At 45.7% G+C, this 12,556-nt stretch overlaps 1 protein-coding gene across 1 annotated transcript in view; it reads left to right on the forward strand.

The window, feature by feature from the left end:
• LOC137562610 (complement C3-like) overlaps positions 1–12,556 on the forward strand; it is a 340,327-nt gene that overhangs the window by 198,693 nt on the left and 129,078 nt on the right. Inside the window, exon 27 of the mRNA XM_068274113.1 lies at positions 2,642–2,743. Coding sequence (XP_068130214.1) covers positions 2,642–2,743 — 102 coding nt within the window. The remainder of the gene's footprint in view (positions 1–2,641; positions 2,744–12,556) is intronic.

A 12,556-nucleotide genomic window follows, 5' to 3' on the forward strand; every position in this document is an offset into this window, starting at 1 on the left:
GCTGTCAAATACTGGGGCCACATCTGACTATACTGGGGAGGGAGGTTGTCTAATACTGAGGCCACATCTGACTATACTGGGGAGGGAGGCTGTCTAATATTGGGGCCACACCTGACTATACTGGGGAGGGAAGCTGCCTAATACTGGGGCCACATTTGACTATACTGGGGAGGGAGGCTGTCTAATACTGGGGCCACATCTGACTATACTGGGGAGGGGGCTGTCTAATACTGGGGCCACATCTGACTATACTGGGGAGGGGGCTGTCTAATACTGGGGCCACATCTGACTATACTGGGGAGGGAGGTTGTCTAATACTGAGGCCACATCTGACTATACTGGGGAGGGAGGCTGTCTAATACTGGGGCCACACCTGACTATACTGGGGAGGGAAGCTGCCTAATACTGGGGCCACATCTGACTATACTGGGGAGGGAGGCTGTCTAATACTGGGGCCACATCTGACTATACCGGGGAGGGGGCTGTCTAATACTGGGGCCACATCTGACTATACTGGGGAGGGGGCTGTCTAATACTGGGGCCACATCTGACTGTACTGGAGAGGGGGACTGTCTAATACTGGGGCCACATCTGACTGTACTGGAGAGGGGGACTGTCTAATACTGGGGCCACATCTGACTATACTGGGGAGGGGGCTGTCTAATACTGGGGCCACATCTGACTATACTGGGGAGGGGGCTGTCTAATACTGGGGCCACATCTGACTATACTGGGGAGGGGGCTGTCTAATACTGGGGCCACATCTGACTGTACTGGAGAGGGGGACTGTCTAATACTGGGGCCACATCTGACTATACTGGGGAGGGGGCTGTCTAATACTGGGGCCACATCTGACTATCCTGGGGAGGGGGACTGTCTAATACTGGGCCACACCTGACTATACTGGTGTGGGAGGCTGTCTAATACTGGGGCCACATCTGACTATACTGGGGTGGGAGGCTGTCTAATACTGGGGCCACATCTGACTATACTGGGGTGGAAGGCTGTCTAATACTGGGGCCACACCTGACTATACTGGGGAGGGAAGCTGTCTAATACTGGGGCCACATCTGACTATACTGGGGAGGGGGGCTGTCTAATACTGAGGCCACATCTGACTATACTGGGGAGGGGGCTGTCTAATACTGGGGCCACATCTGACTATACTGGGGAGGGGGCTGTCTAATACTGGGGCCACATCTGACTATACTGGGGTGGAAGGCTGTCTAATACTGGGGCCACACCTGACTATACTGGGGAGGGAAGCTGTCTAATACTGGGGCCACATCTGACTATACTGGGGAGGGGGGCTGTCTAATACTGAGGCCACATCTGACTATACTGGGGAGGGGGCTGTCTAATACTGGGGCCACATCTGACTATACTGGGGAGGGGGCTGTCTAATACTGGGGCCACATCTGACTGTACTGGGGAGGGGGGCTGTCTAATACTGAGGCCACATCTGACTATACTGGGGAGGGGGCTGTCTAATACTGGGGCCACATCTGACTATACTGGGGAGGGGGCTGTCTAATACTGGGGCCACATCTGACTGTACTGGAGAGGGGGACTGTCTAATACTGGGGCCACATCTAAAAAAGTAATATTGTTACGATCAGTGACGTATCAGACTACCAGAACGTACACTAACAGGATAATAGAGAACGAGAACAAACAGTAAAGCTCTAATAGCTCAGATATATAATGAAAGGTATTAGCTGTAACAGCATAGAAGTCAGTACTTTAATCAAAGTGTGATCACACGTGTTTTGGTGTACAGTAATACAGGAGTACGCCTAGCCTATGTAATAGTCCTTGGTTGTAGGAGCTATTACTAGTAGCGTGGTCATACAGGCAATGTCGGTAACGGGTCGGTCAGGCAAATGGTACAGTAATGTTAGGCAAAGCGTAGTGAGGAAACAGGCCGAGGTCGGCAACAATTCAGATGAGCAAAGATACAGAATCAGAAGGCAAATCAGAGTCGAGGTCGGCAACAATCAGATCAGTAAAGAGCAGAATCGAGAGCCAGGTATCAGAGTCAGAGTTTCAAGGAAGAAGTCATACACAGAATATCAAAATACAATATAATGAAGTTATAATTACAGCTATCAAAATTCCTGAGCTATGTGTGGTTCCCCCGGGGTCCTGCCGGTTCAATCACACTGGGAACTAACTAAGGTCTGAGAGCTTAACCGCAAAGTGTCAGCAACAGCAGATAATGATCTACTGACAGCCCGGGTCTTAAATACAGCAGGCAATACTCGTGGCTCCACCCATTCGCCTCAGCCAATCAGAAGCGAGAGTCAGACCAAAGTAGTCAGCTGACCGGGTGGTCAGCTGATTCGCCTCCGTAATGCATAAAGGTCCTGTCTCCGGGTACGCACGTGCGCTCTTCTATCCTGATGTACCCTGGAGAGACCTGACCTACAGCGAGGAGATGACGGAGAGGCCGCAGCGGAATCTGCCCTGACATCAGACGCGGGAGCGGCGGTCGCGCCGCTCTCCGCTGCAGAGGTAACTTTGACATTGCTGAAAAATATGTATAAACAAAAGCAATATAGAACAGCTTGTGCAAATTGAATGAGTGTGGTATAACACATATATTGCTATTTCTAACATGTTATATGTCTATGCTGTACAGGGTGGTTTAGAAAGCACGGAAGCTGAAATAGATTCTGCACTCACAGCCTTTGTCCTGATTGCGCTCCTGGACAGTGAGAGGTTCTGTTCTGGAATTGTGACTGTAAGTTGTGAATATCTTGATCATTCCAATCAGTGATTTTTACATTATTATTCAACCTTTACAGCAAACCATGTTCACCTCCCAACTGCTATAAACTTATTAATATTCCCTTTCTACCCCCTCCTCCCCCATCTATCACTGCTGCCCTCTGGAATGTCCGCTCAGTTTGTAACAAACTCTCCTTTATCCTTTTCATTTCCAACACCTTTTTTGGGTCCCTGAAACTTGTCTGACTCCGTCTGACACAGGGCACTAATTCACAAAGCTTTTCTGTTGTTATCTCACCTTACTGGTTTATCTCTCCTTACCTGACTTAACTCATGGTTTATCTCTATTTACATGACTTAACTCATGGTTTATCTCTATTTACCTGACCTAACTCATGTTTTATCTCTATTTACCTGACCTAACTCATGGTTTATCTCTCTTTACCTGACTTAACTCATGTTTTATCTCTCTTTACCTGACTTAACTCATGGTTTATCTCTATTTACATGACTTAACTCATGGTTTATCTCTCTTTACCTGACTTAACTCATGTTTTATCTCTCTTTACCTGACTTAACTCATGTTTTATCTCTCTTTACCTGACTTAACTCATGTTTTATCTCTCTTTACCTGACTTAACTCATGGTTTATCTCTCTTTACCTGACTTAACTCATGTTTTATCTCTCTTTACCTGACTTAACTCATGGTTTATCTCTATTTACCTGACTTAACTAATGTTTTATCTCTATTTACCTGACATAACTCATGTTTTATCTCTCTTTACCTGACTTAACTCATGGTTTATCTCTCTTTACCTGACTTAACTCATGGTTTATCTCTCTTTACCTGACTTAACTCATGGTTTATCTCTCTTTACCTGACTTAACTCATGGTTTATCTTCCCTTATTTGACTTAACTCATGGTTTATCTCTCTTTACCTGACTTAACTCATGGTTTATCTCTCTTTACCTGACTTAACTCATGGTTTATCTCTCTTTACCTGACTTAACTCATGGTTTATCTCTCTTTACCTGACTTAACTCATGGTTTATCTCTCTTTACCTGACTTAACTCATGGTTTATCTCTCTTTACCTGACTTAACTCATGGTTTATCTCTCTTTACCTGACTTAACTCATGGTTTATCTCTCTTTACCTGACTTAACTCATGGTTTATCTTCCCTTATATGACTTAACTCATAATTTATCCCTCCAGGGGCCACATGCAATTTATTTTTTCTACTACGCTATCTCCTAGGAAAAAAAAGTTTTATATTCTCTTTAAAATAACTTTTAAGCATTTTTCAATTGAAAAAGTAACTAAAAGTTGGTGAAAACATACTATCAAAATTACTTTGAGTATTTTCTTGCTTGCCAGTCATTTAAAAGGCATTTTATGACAATTTCAGTGTGAAAATATCGCCAAGGAGCAAACTCACGGGATAAAGTGAATTGTATATGGTCCTCATTTGTTTATCTCCTGCGTTAGCTTTCCTTACAGTTAAAGAACAAGTAACACCCATGCTAACCTAGGAATAAGAAACACATATATAAATAGATAAATATTAGTTCTACTTACATAACAGATGTATTGTGCTATCCACGTAATGATTCCTGTGATTTGTATAAAGGAAAAGCAGAAAATCCTATTCTAGGCAGTGGCCTTTTGTCAAAGATAATGCTGACATCATACCCTACCTGACTCTGACTCTAGTCCCCCCCCCCCCCCCCCCCCCCCCTTATCTTGCTCACTGTGTATTCATTAGCTGCCCTCCTCCCAGAGTCTTCAGACACTCCAACTGAGGTGTATACTAGGGACTGAACTGTCTTTTTTTTTCCTTTTCTCCTCCAATCGCTGAGTCACCTCAGCCTTGCCTGTAAACACATGTGAGCAGAGGTGTTTCAGATAAGAAGCTAGGCAGGGAAATAAATGGAAAAGGAGGAATATATTATAGATTAAAAGAACCCCCAGCATTCAACTGTTTGGCACTGACTACTAAAGGACCAGTGCTCCTAAAGTATGTGATAACTCCAAACCATAACAGCAGAAAAAGTTTTGCAAGTTTTGAATGCAGTATTAGCATCCTTATCACTTAATACACAAAGACCAGTTGCTGTTGAAATTTGATTTTTATGGTGACAATCCTGCTTTAAGGTGTAAAATGAGTAAGCTTTGTGAATCAACCACATAGTCTCACCCGCCGCATCTTACAGGGGTTTCACTAGAAGTGGATATAAACATTGTGTGGGTTGGGCATTCTCTTCTCTGATAGAAACTCCTTTAAGCCACTCACTCCTATTCCTTCTCTCTCCCATCCTTCAAAGTCCATGCAGTCCGACTATACTCACCCTCTCACTTTCAAATCACAGTTTTCTACCACCCTCTTTGCCCTGCTTTTGTTTTCATTTCTCTGCATGACTTCTCCAGTCCCTTTCCTTTGAAATCCCTGCCATTATCACCGGTGATTATTACATTCCGGTTGACACCAACAATTCTGTCACTCACCTACTCCCATGGCTTGTCTCAGTGGTCCTCTGCTCCAACTAACAGTACTGGCCAAACACTAAACTTCATATTCACTCATCTCTGTTCTATCATTGATTTTACTAATGCTCCACTCCCTCTCTCTGACCATAACTTGCTCAACTTTTCTCTCTTCTCCTCTTTTCCTACAACGCTGGCTCACCTATTCGCAGACACTCCCGCCAATCTAAACATTCAATCTAGATATCTCTTGAGAGCTCTCCCAGCACTCCGGGCTTCCCACTTGTCACATCGGGCACGTCACTGACATGATGAAGGGACATTAAGCCGTGAAACGTGTTGTCTAATGTGCCAAATGAAAATTTGGTATGCAATTCATGCCTAATAGTCATTTTTAACCACTTGAGGACCTAGGGCTTTCTACCCCTTAAGGACCGGCCACTTTTTTTCCATTCAGACCACTGCAGCTTTCACGGTTTATTGCTCGCTCATACAACCTACCACCTAAATGAATTTTGGCTCCTTTTCTTGTCACTAATAAAGCTTTCTTTTGGTGCTATTTGATTGCTCCTGCGATTTTTACTTTTTATTATATTCATCAAAAAAGACATGAATTTTGGCAAAAAAATGATTTTTTTAACTTTCTGTGCTGACATTTTTCAAATAAAGTAAAATTTCTGTATACATGCAGCGCGAAAAATGTGGACAAACATGTTTTTGATAAAAAAAAACCCATTCAGTGTATATTTATTGGTTTGGGTAAAAGTTATAGCGTTTACAAACTATGGTGCAAAAAGTGAATTTTCCCATTTTCAAGCATCTCTGACTTTTCTGACCCCCTGTCATGTTTCATGAGGGGCTAGAATTCCAGGATAGTATAAATACCCCCCAAATGACCCCATTTTGGAAAAAAGACATCCCAAAGTATTCACTGAGAGGCATAGTGAGTTCATAGAAGATATTATTTTTTGTCACAAGTAAGCGGAAAATGACACTTTGTGAGGAAAAAAAAAAAAAAAAAAAGTTTCCATTTCTTCTAACTTGCGACAAAAAAAAATGAAATCTGCCACGGACTCACCATGCCCCTCTCTGAATACCTTGAAGGGTCTACTTTCCAAAATGGGATCATTTGTGGGGTGTGTTTACTGTCCTGACATTTTGGGGGGTGCTAAATTGTAAGCACCCCTGTAAAGCCTAAAGGTGCTCATTGGACTTTGGACCCCTTAGCGCAGTTAGGCTGCAAAAAAGTGCCACACATGTGGTATTGCCGTACTCAGGAGAAGTAGTATAATGTGTTTTGGGGTGTATTTTTACACATACCCATGCTGGGTGGGAGAAATATCTCTGTAAATGACAATTTGTTAATTTTTTTTACACACAATTGTCCATTTACAGAGATATTTCTCCCACTCAGCATGGGTATGTGTAAAAATACACCACAAAACACATTATACTACTTCTCCTGAGTACGGCGATACCACATGTGTGGCACTTTTTTGCACCCTAACTGCGCTAAAGGGCCCAAAGTCCAATGAGTACCTTTAGGATTTCACAGGTCATTTTGAGAAATTTCGTTTCAAGACTACTCCTCACGGTTTAGGGCCCCTAAAATGCCAGGGCAGTATAGGAACCCCACAAATGACCCCATTTTAGAAAGAAGACACCCCAAGGTATTCCGTTAGTAGTATGGCGAGTTCATAGAAGATTTTATTTTTTGTCACAAGTTAGCGGAAAATGACACTTTGTGAAAAAACACAATTAAAATCAATTTCCGCTAACTTTTGATAAAAAATAAAATCTTCTATGAACTCACCATACTCCTAACGGAATACCTTGGGGTGTCTTCTTTCTAAAATGGGGTCATTTGTGGGGTTCCTATACTGCCCTGGCATTTTAGGGGCCCTAAACCGTGAGGAGTAGTCTTGAAACGAAATTTCTCAAAATGACCTGTGAAATCCTAAAGGTACTCATTGGACTTTGGGCCCTTTAGCGCAGTTAGGGTGCAAAAAAGTGCCACACATGTGGTATCGCCATACTCGGGAGAAGTAGTACAATGTGTTTTGGGGTGTATTTTTACACATACCCATGCTGGGTGGGAGAAATACCTCTGTAAATGGACAATTGTGTGTAAAAAAATCAAAAGATTGTCATTTACAGAGGTATTTCTCCCACCCAGCATGGGTATGTGTAAAAATACACCCCAAAACACATTGTACTACTTCTCCCGAGTACGGCGATACCACATGTGTGGCACTTTTTTGCACCCTAACTGCACTAAGGGGCCCAAAGTCCAATGAGTACCTTTAGGATTTCACAGGTCATTTTTGTTTCAAGACTACTCCTCACGGTTTAGGGCCCCTAAAATGCCAGGGCAGTATAGGAACCCCACTAATGACCCCATTTTAGAAAGAAGACACCCCAAGGTATTCCGTTAGGAGTATGGTGAGTTCATAGAAGTTTTTATTTTTTTGTCACAAGTTAGCGGAAATTGATTTTAATAGTTTTTTTTCACAAAGTGTCATTTTCCGCTAACTTGTGACAAAAAATAAAATCTTCTATGAACTCACCATACTCCGTACGGAATACCTTTGGGTGTCTTCTTTCTAGAATGGGGTCATTTGTGGGGTTCCTATACTGCCCTGGCATTTTAGGGGCCCTAAACCGTGAGGAGTAGTCTTGAAACCAAATGTCGCAAAATGACCTGTGAAATCCTAAAGGTACTCATTGGACTTTGGGCCCCTTAGCGTACTTAGGGTGTAAAAAAGTGCCACACATGTGGTACCGCTGTACTCAGGAGAAGTAGTATAATGCGTTTTGGGGTGTATTTTTACACATACCCATGCTAAGTAGGAGAAATATCTCTGTAAATGACAATTGTTTGATTTTTTTACACACAATTGTCCATTTACATAGAAATTTCTCCCACCCAGCATGGGTATGTGTAAAAATACACCCCAAAACACATTATACTACTTTTCCTGAGTACGGCGGTACCACATGTGTGACACTTTTTTGCAGCCTAGGTGCGCTAAGGGGCCCAACGTCCTATTCACAGGTCATTTTGAAGCATTTGTTTTCTAGACTACTCCTCGCGGTTTAGGGCCCCTAAAATGCCAGGGCAGTATAGGAACCCCACAAGTGACCCCATTTTAGAAAGAAGACACCCCAAGGTATTCCGTTAGGTGTATGGCGAGTTCATAGAAGATTTTATTTTTTGTCACAAGTTAGTGAAAAATGACACTTTGTGAAAAAAAACCAATAAAAATTAATTTCCGCTAACTTTTGACAAAAAATTAAATCTTCTATGAACTCGTCATACACCTAACATAATACCTTGGGGTGTCTTTTTTTTCTAAAATGGGGTCACTTGTGGGGTTCCTATACCGCCCTGGCATTTTACAGGCCCAAAACCGTGAGTAGTCTGGAAACCAAATGTCTCAAAATGACTGTTCAGGGGTATAAGCATCTGCAAATTTTGATGACAGGTGGTCTATGAGGGGGCGAATTTTGTGGAACCGGTCATAAGCAGGGTGGCCTTTTAGATGACAGGTTGTATTGGGCCTGATCTGATGGATAGGAGTGCTAGGGGGGTGACAGGAGGTGATTGATGGGTGTCTCAGGGGGTGGTTAGAGGGGAAAATAGATGCAATCCATGCACTGGGGAGGTGATCGGAAGGGGGTCTGAGGGTTTGGCCGAGTGATCAGGAGCCCACACGGGGCAAATTGGGGCCTGATCTGATGGGTAGGTGTGCTAGGGGGTGACAGGAGGTGATTGATGGGTGTCTCAAGGTGTGATTAGAGGGGGGAATGGATGCAAGCAATGCACTGGCGAGGTGATCAGGGCTGGGGTCTGAGGGCATTCTGAGGGTGTGGGCGGGTGATTGAGTGCCCTAGGGGCAGATAGGGGTCTAATCTGATAGGTAGCAGTGACAGGGGGTGATTGATGGGTAATTAGTGGGTGTTTAGGGTAGAGAATAGATGGAAACACTGCGCTTGGGTGGTGATCTGATGTCGGATCTGCGGGCGATCTATTGGTGTGGGTGGGTGATCAGTTTGCCCGCAAGGGGCAGGTTAGGGGCTGATTGATGGGTGGCAGTGACAGCGGGTGATTGATGGGTGGCAGTGACAGGGGGTGATTGATGGGTGGCAGTGACAGGGGGTGATTGATGGGTGATTGATAGGTGATTGACAGGTAATCAGTGGGTTATTACAGGGGAGAACAGATGTAAATATTGCACTGGCGAATTGATAAGGGGGGGTCTGAGGGCAATCTGAGCGTGTAGGCGGTCGATTGGGTGCCCGCAAGGGGCAGATTAGGGTCTGATCTGATAGGTAACAGTGACAGGTGGTGATAGGGAGTGATTGATGGGTGATTGATGGGTAATTAGTGGGTGTTTAGAGGAGAGAATAGATGGAAACACTGCGCTTGGGTGGTGATCTGATGTCGGATCTGCGGGCGATCTATTGGTGTGGGTGGGTGATCAGATTGCCCGCAAGGGGCAGGTTAGGGGCTGATTGTTGGGTGGCAGTGACAGGGGGTGATTGATGGGTGATAGGTGATTGGCAGGTGATTGACAGGTGATCAGTGGGTTATTACAGGGAAGGACAGATGTAATTAATGCACTGGCGAATTGATAAGGGGGGGGGGGGGTCTGAGGGCAATCTGAGCGTGTGGGCGGGTGATTGGGTGCCCGCAAGGGGCAGATTAGGGTCTGATCTGATAGGTAACAGTGACAGGTGGTGATAGGGGGTGATTGATGGGTAATTAGTGGGTGTTTAGAGAAGATAACAGATGTAAACGATACATTTGGGAGGTAATCTGACGGCGGGTTTGCGGGCGATCTAATGGTGTGGGTGGGTGATCAGATTGCCCGCAAGGGGCAGGTTAGGGGCTGATTGATGGGTGGCAGTGACAGGGGGTGACAGGGGGTGATTGATGGGTGATAGGTGATTGGCAGGTGATTGACAGGTGATCAGTGGGTTATTACAGGGAAGAACAGATGTAATTAATGCACTGGTGAATTGATAAGGGGGGGTCAGAGGGCAATCTGAGCGTGTGGGCAGGTGATTGGGTGCCCGCAAGGGGCAGATTAGGGTCTGATCTGATAGGTAACAGTGACAGGTGGTGATAGGGGGTGATTGATGGGTAATTAGTGGGTGTTTAGAGAAGATAACAGATGTAAACGATACATTTGGGAGGTAATCTGACGGCGGGTTTGCGGGCGATCTAATGGTGTGGGTGGGTGATCAGATTGCCCGCAAGGGGCAGGTTAGGGGCTGATTGATGGGTGGCAGTGACAGGGGGTGATTGATGGGTGATAGGTGATTGGCAGGTGATTGACAGGTGATCAGTGGGTTATTACAGGGAAGAACAGATGTAATTAATGCACTGGTGAATTGATAAGGGGGGGTCAGAGGGCAATCTGAGCGTGTGGGCGGGTGATTGGGTGCCCGCAAGGGGCAGATTAGGGTCTGATCTGATAGGTAAAAGTGACAAGTGGTGATAGGGGGTGATTGATGGGTGATTGATGGGTAATTAGTGGGTGTTTAGAGGAGAGAATAGATGTAAACAATGGATTTGGGAGGTGATCTGATGTCGGATCTGTGGGCGATCTATTGGTGTGGGGGGGGTGATCAGATTGCCCGCAAGGGGCAGGTTAGGGGCTGATTGATGGGTGGCAGTGACAGGGGGTGATTGACGGGTGATTGATGGGTGATTGACGGGTGATTGACAGGTGATTGACAGGTGATTGACAGGTGATCAGGGGGATAGATGCATACAGTAAACAGGGGGGGGTGGTCTGGGGGGGGTCTGGGGAGAATCTGAGGGGTGGGGGGTGATCAGGAGGGGGCAGGGAGCAGGGGGGGGGATAAAAAAAAAATAGCGTTGACAGATAGTGACAGGGAGTGATTGATGGGTGATTAGGGGGGTGATTGGGTGCAAACAGGGGTCTGGGGGGTGGGCAGGGGGGGGGTCTGATGGGTGCTGTGGGCGATCAGGGGGCAGGGGGGGGCAGATCAGTGTGTTTGGGTGCAGACTAGGGTGGCTGCAGCCTGCCCTGGTGGTCCCTCGGACACTGGGACCACCAGGGCAGGAGGCAGCCTGTATAATACACTTTGTAAACATTACAAAGTGTATTATACACTTTGTATGCGGCGATCGCGGGGTTAACATCCCGCCGGCGCTTCCGTATAGCCGGCGGGATGTTGCGGCGAGCGAGCGGTGACAGGCGCCGGCGGAGGATCGCGTCACGGATGACGCGATCACTCCGCCCATGCCCTTAAATGGACCGCCGCCTCTGTGGGTGAGGCCGTCCTGCAGGGCTCCACTTCCCCGCCGCCCCTGTGTAGTGGGCGGTCGGGAAGTGGTTAAGGTAGGTTGATAACCACTTTTGATTACATAAAGTTACTTGTTCATTGGATTTTTACTCGGTTTGTCCGTTGTCGTCCTTCACCCCAGGATTGGGGTAGGCTTTAAGATTTTCCCATTATCCTTCTTGTGAGCTGCAACTAGTAAATCCCTTAAAGGTCGAGTGGGGATGGTACTTTCCCCACGTTTACATGGTGGTTGCAAGAGTAGCAACCCTGACTTGTGAGTACCTCAATTACTTTAACATATTTTCCATACTATCTGATGTACTACACCAGATTGGGCTCCCGGTGTCCCTGTGTTTTTTAGGGTTTTTTTCATGATCTCGACGTGCTGCGTACTTATTTTTCACCTTAATTGTAAGATGAATATAAACAGTCTATGTATATATAGACGTATGTACTGTTTTTCTAGTTCTCTTTTCTGAACCTCTCCATATACTTCACTGGGAGAGTTGCCTTGCATGGCTATCAGCTGCTACTGAGGTTGGAGTGACTGCTGCCTTTGCTAAAAACATCCAACTTGGATGCATTAAACAGGGCCACATTTAACTGTCTTAACCTCTTGAGGACTGCAGGGCTAAACCCCCCTAGTGACCAGGCCATTTTTAGTAAAATTGGCCACTGCAGCTTTAAGGCCAAGCTGCAGGGCCGCACAACACAGCACACAAGTGATTCCCCCACCAGCTCTCTGTTGGTGGGGTCTGATCACTCCCCCCATGTTTATTTTTTATTTAATAAATATTATTGCTGGTGCTTTTTTTTTTCCTTTGGGTCCTCTCCGTGGTCCCGCTGGTGGCTCCTCTAAGCTGGCAAAGTCTGCTGAAGTCATGAGCTACTGCACCTGCGCAGTCCATCCGTGCACCCGACACTATCATGTCCCCGTCGTCGTAAGCCGTCTGTGCATGCGCAGTTCGAGTCTTTCCTGCGCAGTAGCTCCCGACTTCAGCAGAATTTGCCAGCTTAACAA

The sequence above is a fragment of the Hyperolius riggenbachi genome, chromosome 3, assembly GCF_040937935.1.
Source record: "Hyperolius riggenbachi isolate aHypRig1 chromosome 3, aHypRig1.pri, whole genome shotgun sequence".
NCBI lineage: Eukaryota > Metazoa > Chordata > Amphibia > Anura > Hyperoliidae > Hyperolius > Hyperolius riggenbachi.